This window comes from Amia ocellicauda, chromosome 10 (assembly GCF_036373705.1).
Source record: "Amia ocellicauda isolate fAmiCal2 chromosome 10, fAmiCal2.hap1, whole genome shotgun sequence".
Lineage (NCBI taxonomy): Eukaryota > Metazoa > Chordata > Actinopteri > Amiiformes > Amiidae > Amia > Amia ocellicauda.
This window is the reverse complement of record NC_089859.1, coordinates 13,476,621-13,493,360: the sequence shown is the minus strand read 5'-3', so window position 1 is coordinate 13,493,360 and position 16,740 is coordinate 13,476,621. Positions and strand designations below refer to the sequence as shown.

The following is a 16,740-nucleotide window of genomic DNA, read 5'->3' as shown; positions in this document are numbered from 1 at the left end:
ATCGTTATCTTTCAAGTCGGAAGCACTGCCCAAGGGGGAGGGGTTACTGTATAACAAAACCGTCGCAAGGAAGGAGGCAGCGAGCTGATAAGGGAGCCTGCCCCGAGGTGCACCGCTAGGGGACCTCGGCAACACAACTCCAGACAGTAACCTCAGGGGCCCAGTAGGGCCGCATCTGAGCCGCCCAGGAGTGAGGACCACAGTCATGCTCTACCGGGAACTGTCTGCAATCAGCATATACAAAGCGGGGCTACAGAGGTTAACTCTAATGCCCTCCGCTTACAAGAGCAAGGCCGGCTACTCTACTAGTGCAGCTAGGAGCGAGGCCGTAATCTACTTGCACAATGCCTGGCATGGGCAATCAAGCACTTATGCGGCCTCCGCACAATATCATGGCAGTGGACCCCTGATCCAATAGGAGCGGGGCCACAGACCCAATGAGAAAAATACAACATAATACATAGCTGGCTAGTCAACAGAGTAGCCGAGCTGACCAATATACAATATATACCTTCATGCTGTCAGCGCGCAGCACAAGAGCATCCAACTCAACAGTATAGAGTGGAAGAGCTCCATTGTGCTGACAATTTAGATTTCGTACAAACAAACTATATACACCACGGGGCACAGAAACAAACTCATGTGCCGCCCATGGAACACAGGAGCAGTTGACGCCTGCTGGTTAGACCAGCTAATACAGGGCAACATTAGCTCTACTGTGTTAACAAAGGAACTATATACACAACTCAAGCGCCATCAGCTTGGAACAGCAGCAGTGAGCTCCATTCTACAATTTCAGAATGGAGCCACAGTCCTGCTGTTTAACACATATTATATATATATATATATATAAACACATATATACATCACGGGGTGCAGGAGCTGGCTCATGCGCCACACGTGAAACACAGGAGCAGTTGACACCTGTGGAATAGCGCAGCTAACGCAGGGCAACTATAGCTCTTACCGTGTGAATAAATGAACTATGTACACAGCGGGGCACTGGAGAACTCCGCTGGAGGACAACAGCGGTCCCATGCTCCTTGGCGTTATACAGCCAGAGCGGGCCACAGACCTGCTGACCAATATATACAGAACCGGGTACAGGCCAAACGCATGCACCACCGCAACACAGTTATAGTGAACGAACTATATACAGGGTGGCCTCATAAGGCAACATGCCTGTAGGCCGGATGACAAGCCCTGGGAACACATCAACAGGGCTGTCAGTAAATCCAGGATCAGCTCGCGTGGGTGCTCGACTGGAAGGCATAGTCCGGTGGAAGGGAAAGACACGGTTCACTAGCTCCCTCAGGATGCACTTACAGGGGCATACTGGTAGAGGAAAGGCAGGAGCCAGAGCCTGTAGGCCACAGGCGCTTGACTGCAGCAAACCCCGGTTCCCAATGGAAGGGACCGGTCCCATCACATCCAACCTGTAGAACCGGGCAAATGTAAGCGGCGAGACACAAGCTGCAGCCACACAAATGTCTGCCAAGGGGCACCTTGGAAAAGGGCCCACAATGTGGCAACGCCTCGAGTCGAGTGGGCCACGGTAATGGTGTCCACAATCCAATGCGAGAGGCGCTGCTTTTAAAGCGCCTGGCCCTGTGTCCGCGCTCCACTTGGCACAAACAGTTGGTCTGGGCGCCGAATGTCCTTGGTGTGTTCCAAATAGCACCTGAGGGCCTGCACAGGGCAGAGTAGGTGAAGCCGACTCTCTTGCTCTGAAGCAAAGGGAGAAGGATGAAAAGCCATCAACTCAGTAGGCCTGTTGACATGAAATGGAGACAGTGCTTTCGGGAGGAACGCAGGGTTAGGCCGTAGCGTGACCCTGGAGCCATGTCCCGCAAAACGGCCACACGATGGGTGTACGGACAGGGTGTGTAACTCACTCATGCGTTTTGCAGAGGTGATTGCCAGCAAAAACGCAGTGACACCAGGTTCAGCTCAGCTGAGTGGCTCAAATGGGGCTTGGGAAAGTGCGTCCAGCACTACATCAAGACACCATGCGGGCAGTGAAAGGGTTCGAGGAGGACGAAGCCGTCAAGCTCCCTTTAAAAACTGTGCAGCCAGAAAATGAGACCCAGGAGCCTCGCCATCAATCCGGACATGATATGGAGATGGCGGCCAGATACACTTTGAGCGTGGACAGGGACTTGCCCTGGTCCAACAGCTCTTGTAGAAATTGCAATATGACCCCGATGGGGCAATTAATTGGGTCTTGACCGCCGTCTTGGCACCAGGTGCTAAATGTCTGCCAGCGGTAGGAATACTGCGACCTCGTAGAGGGAGCTCTCGCTGACTGAATAGTGGCAACTACCGCATCTGACAGACCCCAGGCAATCAATCGCTCCCGCTCAGGGGCCAGGCCCAGAGCTGGAGGAGGCCTGGATTGGGGTGCCAAATCGTGCCCTGAACCTGGGACAACAAGTCCGCTCACTGTGAGCTGCCAAGGCTCTCCGTGGAGGAGGACAATCAGGTCTGCGAACCAGAATCTGCGAGGCCACAGTGGGGCTATCAGCAGAACTGTCGCTCGTTCTCTCCTGACCTTCTCCAGGACCACCGGGAGAAGGGGAAATGGTGGGAACATGTAAAGGAGATGGCGCGGCCACGTGTGGGCTAGTGTGTCAATCCCTAGGGTTCCTGAGCGGTCTCGGACGGAGAACCACAGTGGACAGTGTGTGGACTCTGCCGAGGCAAAGAGATCCACGTCTGGCCTGGCGAACCGGCTCCACAGTTGTTATACCACAAGCGGGTGGAGGCGCCATACCGAGACCGGGGGACCTCCCCGTGTTAGGCAGGCCTGGGAGGTGAACTGCTCTGATGGAGCGGAACCGTGGCTGCGCCCACAGAAGCAGACGGCGTGCTAGACAGTACAGTCTGCGTGACCGGAGACCTCCTTGCCTGTTGATATAGGCAACCACTGCTGTGTTGTCCATCCAAACCAGCACATGTCTGTCCTGCAGGACTGGCAGGAAATGAGACAGTCCAAGGAGTACTGCTTGTAACTCCAGGACGTTGATATGGAGGGCCCGTGCGGGCTCCGTCCACCTGCCTCAGACTCCATGTCCATCGCAGACTCCCCAACCTTGCTTGGAGGCGTCTGTCGTCATGACTGCTCAGTGGTAGACTGGCCCCAGGGGCACACCGAGGGTCAAATTGTGAGGGCTCCGCAACCAACGGAGCGCCTTCCAGCACGCCAGAGTGACTGTGACTCGGCATGCTCGATTGCGGCGAGGGTGCATCCTGAGAGACCTGAACCACCACTGCAGCAGCCTCAATTGAAGGAGGTGGAAAACCGCCATCTTTCTTGGGCACAAGGAAGTATGGGGAACAGTATCCCTCGTGCTGCCCCGGCGGGGGCACTTCGCAGATTGCTCGCTTCTTCAGGAGAGCAGCGATTTCGACACGAAGCACACTGCAACGGGTCCCTTACTCGCGTCCACACCACGCCCTGGAAGGGGGGTGGACGTGTCTGAAATTACAGGGAGTAGCCAACTGATATAATTTGGAGCACCCAAGAGTCTTGGGTGTGGAGTTGCCAATTTGAGAGTTGCTGGGGGGTGTAAGGGTGGGCCAGAGGCTGATGGAATGGGGGGGCACCTGCCTGCCGGTGATGCGTTGGCAGAGATTGGCAGGTGGGCGGGGCTGTGACCTGGGCTGTGGTCCGGCCTGTGGCCTGGGCTGTGGCCTGGGAGCCGTGGTCGGGGGACCTTCCCACCGGCGAGCTGCCGCAGACTGCCTGCGCTGCTGGGCCTGGGGTGCTACGGGGTAGACCCGGGCCAGCTGCAGGGACTGCTCCCTCTCCTGGAGGGTGAGTGTAAGCATTTCCTCCACAGAGGTAAAATACTGTTTATTGGTTTAAGTATTTTCTTTTCATCAATAAAAACAATTCAATTTTTAATACTTGTGATTAAAAACATTGACATATTAATCCTTAAAATCACTTAAAATTTTTAAAATCTTGTGATTTTTAACCAAACTAAAACAATAAACTTTAAAATAAACGTGCTCAAATCAAATAAAGAAAACGTGATAAAAGCAAAAAATTGCACACCAACAAAAGAGTCAGATACATTGAAAATAACTAAAAATGCATTGAACAAATTAAAAAAACAATTAAAAAGGAAAAAATAAAAAACAAACAAAAAAGGTCCAATGCATTTTAAATTAAACCCAAAACGGTCAATGTATCTGACAACAAAATATAACAAAACTCTACCAAAAACCCTAAACAATTGTGATTTAAAAACAACTAAATCTTTAAAAACAATTAAGATTCATTATTTAAAATCTTCTTTTAAAAACAATCATTCTTAAAATCTTTAAAAGATCTTTAAAAGATCTTGGACTCGGGCTCCAGCAGGGGGAACTAACCGTCCCCGGAGGTGGGTCCCATCACGGGATCCTGAGCTCCCCCAGATCTTGTATGCGCCAGTTCTTAAAGGCTTCCTCCTTGCCCCTCTGATGGACCTCCAGATTGACGTAGTCTTTCACAAACACCATGCCCCTCCGCGCGATGACGATCGGGTCCAGCTCCTGCTTATTGAACAAACAGATGTTCCGTCCCTCCCACAGTGCCTGCTTCACTGCGCAGACGACACGCCACCAGCACCTCAAGGTAGATGTAGAAATTCCCTTGGCTGGACCGTATAGGATCTGCTGGGCGGTCGCCCGCGCAGGAACGGCGAACCTGTGGAGGAACGGAGAAAACAGGAGCCAGACCCTGTGGGCGGAGGGGCACTCACTAAAGATGTGAGCCTCCGTCTCCTTCCCCAAGCAACCCTTATAGGGGCAGGTGTCATAAGGAGCTATGCCCCTTCTGTGCATAAACACTCGGGTGGGGAGACACCGACTCACAGCCATCCAGGAGACATCTTTCTGCGTGTTCGTGAGGCAAACGTGCGTAGCGTTAGCCCAGATAAACCGGCAGGTTTCGGGAGGGAAATCTTCTATCCGGCTGGTCTCCTGGGCAGATCTCATCTGACTACAGATGGTCTTATAATCCCAGGAGGCCAGCACGACTTTATGGAGGCCTACTTCGAGCGCAAAGGCTCGGAGCGCCCTGTAGAACGGCGGGGGATCCCACGAGTGCGGCCTGGTGTTGTCCATGGCGCAGAGGCCGAATGGTCTCAGGCTGCTGGCAAAATAAAAGCGGTTCATGAAACTCACTTTCTTGCCAGCAGCCTGGATGTTCTTGACCACATAGGCCAGCCCCTGCGCCTTTATCAGCCGCACAACGTCCGGGACCCCCCTGCCTCCATCCAGGGTACCCTTCACCATCTGCACTCTTTTCAGCCTCTCCATTTTGCTCCCCCAGACAAACCGAAATATAATTCGGGTCACTAGTTTTGCGATACCCTTGTCTGGGGGGAAGATCATTCCTACGTAGAGGAGTATCGGGAAGAGGATGGCCTTTACGACCAGCACCTTACCAGCCATCGTCAAGGTCCTTGTGCTCCAGCCGTGGATCTTCCTTTGGACCTTTGCTATGGCCTCCTCCCAGCTCCGGGTGCCCGTGTTGGTCCCGTCGATCGTGATCCCCAGAACCTTGATAAACGGCTTCACAGGGAACACGGTCGGCGGGCCCCGGCCGACAGGCCATGCCCTGGAGAGGTAGACCTCGCTCTTGGCCTTATTCACAGCGGCCCCCGTCGCCCTGCAGAAGCCGTCCAGCAGTTCCTCGACCCTGGCCACGGACGGAGCGTCCGTGCAGACCACGGCCACGTCGTCCATATAGGCCAGGGCCTTCAGTTGCTCTCCGCCGGAACCCGGGAGATGGAAACCTGTCACCCGGACGTCCCGGCGGATCGCCTGCATGAACGGCTCCAAGCAGAGGACGTACAGCAGGGCCGACAGGGGACAACCCTGCCGGACCCCCGACCTGACCGGAAATGGTTCGGTCAGGTGGCGGTTCACAAGGACCCTGCTGCTTAGGCCGCTGTAGATGATCTTGACCCACTTCCTCAGGCCAAGAGCGAGACCCATCCTCTCCATAACAAGCTGCAGGTATTCGTGGCCCACTCTGTCGAAGGCTTTCTCCTGGTCCAAGCTGATTAGGACCAGGGGAAGCCTTCTCTCGTTCGAGTAGGCCACGACATCCCTGAGCAGCATGGCGTTGTCGGCCGCCGATCTCCCCCGGGCACCACAGACCTGGTCGGGACCCACGACTTGAGGGAGTGGCCGCTGCAGCCGGAGCGTCAGTGCTTTGGCCAGTATCTTGTAGTCGGTGCACAGGAGGCTGACTGGCCGCCAGTTCCTCAGATCTTTCGTGTCTCCCTTCTTGTGAAGAAGGGAGAGGATACTCTTCTTCATCGAAGGGGCCAATCTGCCCTCTCTGTACATCGACCCCAGGACCTGGCCCAGATCTTCCTTAAGCACCTCCCAAAAGATCTTATAGAACTCAGCAGGGATCCCGTCGGGACCCGGTGTCCTTCCAGAGTTAAGACTCTTTATCACCTGGGAGGCTACGGGGTAGACCCGGGCCAGCTGCAGGGACTGCTCCCTCTCCTGGAGGGTGCGTGTAAGCATTTCCTCCACAGAGGGGCGAAAGGTAAGGCCCGGTGAAATAGGGGCGTCCATGAGGCGAGTCCTGTTGCCCCCTGGCGCATCACAGTGATGATCTGGTCAGCCGCGGCTGCTATCTCAGAGATAGGGGGCGGGGTTGGTGCTCTGAGGGCTCCGCCAACTGGGTCAAGTACAGGGCCAGCAGGCTCTGGGTGTTTCTGAGGCGAGCCGCTTGGGCTCCTGCCTCATAAGCCCTCCGGAGCAGTGTCTCCGTGATGTGACACTGCCTGTTGGGGCAGGCCAGGTTGCGTGGCTCCGCAGACAGCGGAGGTAGGGAGACGAGCACGGCTATGGTGGAATTCACTCGTGGAAATTCCACCAAGCCCGCTTCTGCCGCGCCCTAGGTCCTGGCATAAGCCTCCCCTCTCCTGGCTAGGGTGGGGGCTGTTGCCGGATGGTCCCAGGTAGCCCTCTGTTCATTGAGGAGGTCAGGCAGCAGCGTGCGTGCTGACCCCTCTCAAACCTGGAGCGCGGCGGGGCAGGATCAGAGGACCAGGGGAGCTGGAGAGACTCCACGGCCCTCTGAATGACTGCCCAGAACTCCCCGTCCTGTCTCGTAGGAGCAAGAGGGGTGTCCACGCTCAACGGAGGAGGAGCTGGTTGCTCCTCCTCCATGAGCTCCGCCTCGAGCTCTGAGTCCTCGTGAGGACCCAGAGACAGGCGGTCCTCCTCCCAGGTGATTGGCTATTGAGAGCGAGGATGGCTTCATCGCACTCCCTGTCCACTGAGCCTGACCTCCTTCGCCGAAAGCGCGGCGGGGAGGAGGCCAGCTAAGACTCAGAAGAGGGGGAGGGAGCCCGTGGTACTACCATCCTGGAGGAGGAGACGGAGGGGCTCGGGGAGAGGCGGAGATCCAGCGACTCCGAGGCCCCCCCATCACTCGCCAGAGTGGGAGATCGGTGCCCAGACAGACGGGGCATAAGACCTCCCAACTCCAGGCATGCAAGGTGCGCTGGCCGCAAACAGCACAGTGGCAGGGGGCGAGAGGAGCTCATCGCTGAGTGGCGAGCTTACACGCGCATGCACAGGGAAACGTGCAGCAGAGACGACGATCAGTGTTTGCACCGGGGGCACACAATAACTGGAACACCTCTGCAACAAGTGGAGCGCCTAGTGGGCCCGCCGCTGTAAGTGCGTCTCCACCCACCAACCACACACAACCTTGCTGTTCCCGGACTGAACACTGTGTATACCAAGCACCAGGTGCTGGATACAAGCACCACAAAACTGAAACCGAAAGCACAGCCAGACCTCGGGAATAGCTATCAATAATAACTAGACACACACAATACAGAGACGATGTGTAGCAAAAACGGTGATGAACAACACTATGAAGTGAGCCAGCCAACTGAAATATGCAGTTTGAATGTTTATTACAAACACAGACACAGAGAGCTTACGTTCCTGAGTCCAGTGAAATGGCAAAAGAGGACGAACCTGCGCTGACGTCACATTTTATAGAACAGAATGTGGGAAGGGGCCTGTTCTGAGTGACGAGCGCAGGGGCCAATGGCAGCTTTGATAGAGTGATGTTTTGAACGGGTTCCTACGGAAGTGCGCAGAAACCCCTCCCCATTGGGCAGTGCTTCCAAGAGAAGCTGTTTTCCATTATTTCAATGGCAGAAATCACAAAGTCACAAACAGCTGTAATATTCGATTACAAAAATAATGAAATTGAAAAATTATCGTAAATGTTTGATGTATAGATGATGTTAACAACTGCTCTATTTTTAGATGACCAAAATAAAACTAAATGTAACAAAGCATAAAAAACTCATTAGGTATGTTGCTCAGCTGGAAAAATATTATAGTCTTGGTAATTGGAAAGGCAGGGTTTCTGTTTTTTTTTTGTTTTTTGTATAAAGACTGCTGAAGCCTTTTTGTAAATGAACATGCCTCATTTAAGGAACATGTTTGTTAACTCACTTGGCTCATGGTTGGAAAAGTTTGAAGGGTTTAAAGGCTTTCAGGTAGCTGTATTTATTTCCTCATTCTTTTTTATACAGCTTTGTTAGGGAATTTGGCAAAACAGATCTGGCTACTTGAGGTAAAGCCATTTTGCTAATTCATTTGGTGCTGTCGAACATTATATTATGAAAAGAAATGCACTCCAAAAGGTTATGTGTCCCTTCCCCTAAAAAACAGTTGAAATGGTGGATATTCAGGTAATGCACCACTCCTTTAAAACCCAGCATTTGAAAACCCTTTGTATGGCAGTTTAAAAAGCTGATATACAGACAAATACATCCTTGTACATAGTCCTCACCTTTTAAATCTGTATTATTAAATATAGAAGCCATCTGAGGGAAGCTGAAAAGGGTTTATTCATTTCTGGATGAAAGGTGGGGGGTAAATTGAGGTGATTTTTTTGTCAACTTTATCCTCTCATTTTCAACAATTGACACGTGGCATAATCTTGTGCCCTTTATGTGCTGATTTATTTGTAGGTTATTAAGTTTCATTCTGTTGTGGGGATGATGGGAGAAAAGAAGCTCCCAATGAAGTCAGTTCTCTTGGTCTGTGTAATCTGGGCTAAATTTAGAGTGGTTGTAGAACTTAATTATTGATAAGCAACAAGACATTAAGTGTAATTCGACAGAACAATGTCAACATATTTTCTTTCCTGAAGTCGTGCAGGGATTCATTAACAAACAATTACATTCTCCCCCCCAAAAATGTATTTCTTAAAAATCATGCTTAAATATGTGAACAAATCATTTACACTTTTGCGTTTCAATACACTACTAATCTAATGATTCCGCTTCCTCCTTTGTAAAAAAAAAAGGATTCAAATATTTTGCTTTGAAGGGAGTAAAAAATACAAAACCTCTGTCTGAGTGACTGATCTCTTTGGCTTCTAAGATGCTCAGATTTTTTTATTTTTCATGAATACTTACAGGAATTACAAGCTTTCACAACGGTGTGTAAGTTTTAATTATTTTATGAACAGTAAGTGATTATGTCTTATTTAATGATACCTGAGTTTAGGCTATTTGAGATTCATTTATATATTAGTTTGACATGTTCTTTGATATAGAAGCATCAATATGGCATTTAATTCCTTTAACCCTGTGAAAGAGGCCACCAACAGCATGACCATATTACCACCGATTTGAGCAGGTATGGAGCATCTACATAAATGCTGTAGGCCTGTGTAGGAAGTGACTTAGTAACCTAACAGCTAGATACCCATCACTGAAAAGCTGCTGTGATAGGTTCATTGTGACCTTGTGGAGAAGCTCAGCACTCTTGTGGTGTGGGGATAAGGTAGAGAGTGTTGGGGCTGGGGAAAGGCTCTCCAACTCAGGAAAGATACTCAAGCTGCATTTTGTCAGGTCTGGGATTTACAGAGAGCTCCCAGGCAGTGTGAGGATGTCCTGACAGGTCAGAATCTGCCTTGGTAGACTGTCCAGGAGCTGGCATACTGAGGAGCTTGGGTGGCCTCTGGGAAAACTGTTGGCTAGAGGCATGCTTGACTCTTGAGAAATGGTATTGTAAACACAGTCATGGATGGGGACTTAATACACAGGCCTCACTGGAAATTTGTGTAGGAGGCAGCACCTTAGAAAATAGGGCAAGAGAGCATATGTTGTAGATGTAAAAAAGTACAAACAAATAAGTGGAAGGAGCAGTTGCCAACTTCCAGCAGCTACCAGTGTTAGGCTGCGGGGGATAAAACAGTACACGCAAATTAAGCGTTTTTCTCACAGATCTGTGAACGTATATCTACTTTCATACTCGCCTGCATGTGTAAGCAAAAAAAGTGTCTCTGCAGGGAGTAGTTATTATTATTATTATTATTATTATTATTATTATTATTATTATTATTATTATAGTTATTCTCAGTAGGGTACATCCCACAGAGGCCTATGGCAGCCTTCATATATATATATATATATATATATATATATATATATATATATATATATATATATATTCAGTAGCTGTGTGCCCTGGTGGTGTTATCTTATACTATTCGTGGGCACTTCTGACTTATTTTTACTCCCAAAATTCCATTCAATTTGGAAGTGCTGTACATGTGAGCTAAATTGTTAACTTTTCAATTTTTAAATCTGACCATTACCATTAATTACATCTCTGCATGTAAAACTGCTGAGATTGCTCTCCTGTTACAAATCAGTTTTAATTGTTTGAAGTAGGTGGTAAGAAAATGTATAGTAAAATGTATAGAAAATATGGAATTATTTGTATCAGGAACAGTTATCACTTGTTGGGGTAAGAGAGGGGAAGACCGGTCTGCGCAGTGGAATTTTGCTGGAGCCATGCATTTTTATTTTTCGTTTGCAAATGTAAAATCTTCCAAAACTGAGCTTCAGAATGTGGTGGGGAAAAAACAAGCATAGAATGGTCAGCCTTCAAAGATAAATTCAAGTTTCTTAGAAAAGTGCTTACTAAAGAGGTCTATGTCAGCTGCAGTGACTATAAAAAGATTCCTTATGATATAAGTATGCTATACCCATACCAGCAGTGACCCTATCTCACAGCCTAAGCTTAAATACATTAAAATGTAATCAGTGTGATAACATATTTGTTGTTAAAGGAACTTTCAATGCAAATATTAACCTTTGAATCCATTTGTTTTTTCCATTGGATGCATTATACACCTTATCATTTTGTATGTTTGATTTCCTTTTGATGTGTTGTTTCCCTTCATACTTTCCATATTTGTATATACCCTGCTTTCATTCTGCAGTGACTATTCAATTGCTGTTACTTAATAAATTAATTAATGTATCTGTGTTAATGTAGCACTATATATACATCAGATGCTGATACTAACTTGCATCCTGAGTTTATATGTCAAGGTCTGTTTGTGCCTAGGCTATCACAGAGGATTTCCTCCAGTTTCTCATTGGACCATGTGATATAGAGCAGCACATAGCTGGCAATAACATCTTAAATGCACATGCACTGGAGTGGATGCCAGCCAATACTTCTACTACTACTAATAACTGTGAATCAAACACCTCGGTTTCTCCAAACCTCCATAGTTTAATTAAGCCTTAATATTTACCCATTGTACTTCACATTGAGTTTTACTGAGAGCACGAAACGGAAACTGGATTTAACCAAACAGCTTTCTACAATGTATTTGTTCATACTGAGCATTTCATTTACAGGGATTCAGTCAGCTTGCAGGCTCTTTGAACCCCTGAAGTGACTCTGTAGAAAAGCAATCTCTGGGAAGATGCTCTTGCTTTTCCCTAATGGAGCCATAGCCCCCCTGAGATGTCAGGAGATGTCAGATCTCCTCTCAGTTTGCACACTGAAAGCTGTTGATTTCTCAAAGGGGAGGCTGTCAGTTTCCTGAACTCTCTTGGCTCGCTTGTGCACCACAGGTTCAGAACAGTTTTGTGCTCAGATTATGCAAATCTTAATTCACACCTTTAGGTGACGGGGCATGAAATAAGGAAAACTCTGTACACCAGCTTTGTTAAACTTTTTCTTAGCAATACAAGTGCCGGTAGGTCATAATTTTCAGTGTGGTTCCTTCTAGGTTTAGATTCCTTAGTAAGTTTTTCCTGTGCAAGAAAGACACCTTTTCTAGCAACTTAAGGATGGCGTTATCCAAATTATGTGGCCCTAAATGTCAGTAAGTGTTAGTAACAGATTTCAGTACAATTTTAAGTAATTCTCTAAGGGTATTATCAAACCACTGTAAAAATGATCAAAGAATGTCAAAGAAGTACACTTTTTAACAGAGATACAATATATTTCTGAGATGCGTCATTAGGCATAGTCCTAGCAACATTTGGGAACATGAGTGCTTTTCACACAGCAGAGCACAAACATTGGTTACAGAAACAGTCCTATAACTTTGGGCTAGGTATGGAAAACAAAAAGTCAAGTCAGCTTTTATAGAGAAGAAGACCCTTTTCTATACTATGGAATAATTTGATTTGAGGCCATCAAACAAATGCCTTTTTTCCATGCCTTTGAATTTGATTTGTTTTATTGATTTAGAAAACACCACTTGTTTGAACATGAAGTAATTCAGCTGCAATTACCACACCTTTGCTTTAAAATGCTTTTATATATGTTTTATATCTCGTGCTGTATACACCTTATACATCAGTGCACAGAGCATAGACGTAATCGATTTACACACCATTGACCTTTCTAATAGTGCAGACAATAGCACATGAATGTAATCACAGACTGTATATTTCAGCCTTTTTTAATATTCTTTCTGTAATCAGGGTCTTTTTTTTGTAACTTGGAAAGACAAACACATTCATTTCCCTAACTTCTTTTGGTGTGTTTTTTTCTTAATTTTCTTTTGAGTACAAAGTTTTAACATTTGAAATCAGACAGAGAAGACTGAGTATTTAATATCAACAATATAGAATATATAGATTAGCATGAAGGACAATAAAACAAATTGAATACAACTGGTAATGAGATTATACATTAGAAATAAGAATAAACATTGCTTCAAAAGAAAAAAAGGGGGGTGAGAGGTGTTAAGATAATTTCCTTACCTGATGAAGCTGCCTTGAAAAAAGCAAAAAGACAAGATACATAAAATCCTTAAGACTTGTGATAGCATTCTCTGGCTCTCCTGTCTCCCCCTCCACAAACACTCAGACACACTGCCTTGTTGAATAATTTGTGGAGCAAATAATATGAGGAATCACCAAATCCACTGAGAAGCTTGCAAAACTAGGGAAAAAAGCATCGTCTTGCTATCATCCAGGCAATCCTTGTGGAAAGTTCTTTTTCTTCCCCCCACCACTTAGTCCTTGCAGGTGTAAAATCCAGAATAGTGTGTCCCTCACTGGAAGTGTGCTAAGTGGGTATTTGTGTGTGTGTGTATGTATGTGAGGGAGTGTGTGCTTTTTTTTTTTTTTTTTTTTTAAGTGAGCTTTACAGCCAGCTGCTCGCTCCAGGAATTCTTACAGAAGAGGATTTAAAGGGGCAGCTGCACATTTGATGTCAATAAGATTCAATACACCCAATTAGACTGAAGTGAGGGAGAAAAATTGGATATTAGGATCAGGGTGAGGGGCTATTAGCTTGAGGGCTATGATATGTTGACCCATACATTGATCGCTTATTTTGTGATATCCTTTATGATAAAAATAATACATTATAAAAATAAAAATAAATCACAGAAATCAAACCAAACACCAGATAGCAGGTTGCTAGTTGATGGCTGGTTTCACTGACCTTGATTATTTATTGTCTAGGACTACTCTATTTAATATAACATTGGGTAGTCCATAGCTACCTAATGCTAATTTGGGTCTGTGAAACCAGCCCTGGATGTATTATTTAAATCCATCTGAAATCCATATTTTTCTGGGAACTTTATTGTCATTTGTCTTTGATTGCTTTCTCTATCTGAAGAAAGTTTGCTGGTTGCTACTTGGTAGTTTTTATATTGAAAATCGCCATGGGGGTTTCTGATGTGACTCTGCGCTGAAAGCTGAATGCATTGTTGTTTTTTGTTTATTTTGGCTTGTAATATCAAATTGATTTCCTTTAAAAAATAAATACATTTTTTGTGTAAATTATTTATATTGAGCATAAAATGGCACAGGCACAAAATGTTAATGCAACCCTTGTGGATTTATCCAGTAAAGCAATGTAGACTAAAGCAGGAGTAGAACATCAAGAGTGAAATCACTCACAGGCATTCACAATCAAATTGCCACTGTACCAGTCATTCATCTTCAGTCTGGGCTCCTCACACTTACAGGAATGTTTCCCAAGGAGATAAGAGTATTGCTCTTTTTTAATCTTTTTTTTTTTAAGGAAAACAAACACATGACTTTAAACAATAACCTTCCTTTTCAGTTCCTCCCATTCATCCTCTAACAAAGAGAGCCTATTAAAGATGCATATTATGTGCATTCTGGAATTAAATAGTTATAAAGCAGCTTATCGCTGTGTGAAAAACTGTCATTTTGTATTGGACCTTTTTCCCATCTATTTTGAGATTTCTTAGATTAGATTTCTACTGCTTTTTAGTCCACTGATTGTGAAAAAAATATTTTTTGCTTATGTTTCTTTATGTCTGTGAAATGCCTTCATGAACACTATGCTTGTGTTGAAACCGAAGTGTAATGGTAATGTGCACAACAAATACACCATCAGGTTGCATGTACACCTGAGAGCCATTGAAAATATGAATAGTGTAAGCATTTTTAAGTTATTGGTTATACAGAAGACACACTCACATTTCTTGTAGTAGGACTGTACGAAACATATTAGCTGCATTCTTTAAATTTCTGGGACTGGAACAACCAACCAGGTGACTCTGTTGTCTCCCTGAGTTATGCATCTTGCCTGGATTGCTGGGTACTTTAACCTGACACTAGCCCTCTCATCTGTAGTCAACCGTACATTTGTCATCAACCTTAAACAAACATCACAAAATAAACTTTTTAACCAAATGTAGTAAACATATTAATTATGCATGTCATCCAAGGCAATGGCTTGATTTGAGTAAAGAATAGTTTGAAGGAAAGAATTAAGGTATTAGTACTTCATTAGATTTCATTAGAGCTTTGCAAATGGTCTTCTGCCCTCTAGTACTGCCTTGAGGCTCTTTTGTATAATGCCACTTGTACCACTAGAGGGCAGTCTAAAGGACTTTAACTCCCTCTTCAGGGCTTATTTGATGTGCAATCCTAAATCCAGATACTATTTGATTTGATTAACTTAAATAATGTACAGTTTATGTGAACAGAAAATTAAAATATGAGCATTAACAAATTACACTTGGGCCTATTTATTCAAAATATTATAGCTCTGGCATCTATCACTGATGGTCTTTTTTATTGATCCTACTGTCATGTCTGCTGTGCAGGAAATGTCATTGTAATCGAAGCACAATTTAGTGCTGAACAGATTAATATAGCATGTATTAATAATCACATTTTGTATAATCGGAGGTCTTTTCTGATGTTAATCAAATTTAAAGTACCTTGTTATTTCTTTTTGGAATAAAAAATATTTTTTTAATTACATGAATAAATAAATAATCAAGTGAACCTCATTAGAAACACACAAAAAATGCTAACTAGTGAAAAATAGTCTGGCCAGCCTAATTGCATTTTCACCATGGCAGATGCACTGCAGCTAAGACAGGGTGACATGACACAAGAGGGGAACAACAGAGCAAAGCTCATGTCAATGCAGTAGCTTTGAGGTGGCCTTCCAGACCTGTAACATTGCTCTACAGTACTTCAGAGCTCGACCCTGAAACACATAGACCTATGCCCTGAGTTAGCTAATAACTGGGTGAGTAATTGATACATTGCAAACATGTATAAGAGTGGTAAATGAAGGGTAAATCTGAAGATTTCACACTAAATGTTCTGTGTTGGAATCCATTAAGACCCACTCTGTTTAAAGGATCCATATAATGATACATTTTAAAGGGTGGTTGAGTTTCCTGGTTAGTCAACTCTTGTGTTCTGTTCCCTTTTGGAACATAGTCATTAAGGTCATAAATCGGTAATGTACATATACCAAGGAATATTACCTTATGAAGGATGATGCCCTGGCTCATGTACTGTATTCTTTAATGGCTACTTTTACTTGAAATGTTGGGCGTCTGTTCCCTTCTCTTGACTCCACTCTGAAACCCTCCTTTCTGTAACATACACTGTTCACCCATAACATTATGACCACTGACAGGTGAAGTGAATAACACTGATAATCTCATTATCATGGCACCTGTCAGTGGGTGGGATATATTAGGCAGCAAGTGAACATTTTGTCCTCAAAGTTGATGTGTTAGAAGCAGGAAAAATGGGCAAGCGTAAGGATCTGAGCGACTTTGACAAGGGCCACATTGTGATGGCTAGACGACTGGGTCAGAGCATCTTCAAAACTGCAGTTCTTGTGGGGTGTTCCTGGTCTGCAGTGGTCAGTACCTATCAAAAGTGGTCCAAGGAAGGAAAAGCGGTGAACCGGCGACAGGGTCATGGGCGGCCAAGGCTTATTGATGCACGTGGGGAGCGAATCTGGCCCGTGTGGTCCAATCCAACAGATGAGCTACTGTAACTCAAATTGCTGAAAAAGTGAATGCTGGTTCTGATAGAAAAGTGTCAGAACACACAGTGCATCGTAGTTTGTTGCGTATGGGGCTGCGTAGCCACAGACCAGTCAGGGTGCCCATGCTGACCCCTGTCCACT

General features: G+C 45.7%; 1 protein-coding gene across 2 annotated transcripts in view; it reads right to left on the bottom strand.

Moving 5' to 3' along the window:
• The window catches only part of glra4a (glycine receptor, alpha 4a), a 67,648-nt gene extending 54,274 nt beyond the window's left edge, over positions 1 to 13,374 (bottom strand). For both annotated transcript variants that reach the window (XM_066715016.1, XM_066715017.1), the window contains exon 1: positions 13,074 to 13,374. In XM_066715016.1, coding sequence (XP_066571113.1) covers positions 13,074 to 13,141 — 68 coding nt within the window. In that variant the 5' untranslated portion in view covers positions 13,142 to 13,374. The remainder of the gene's footprint in view (positions 1 to 13,073) is intronic.
• Between the last annotated feature and the right edge of the window lie 3,366 nt (positions 13,375 to 16,740).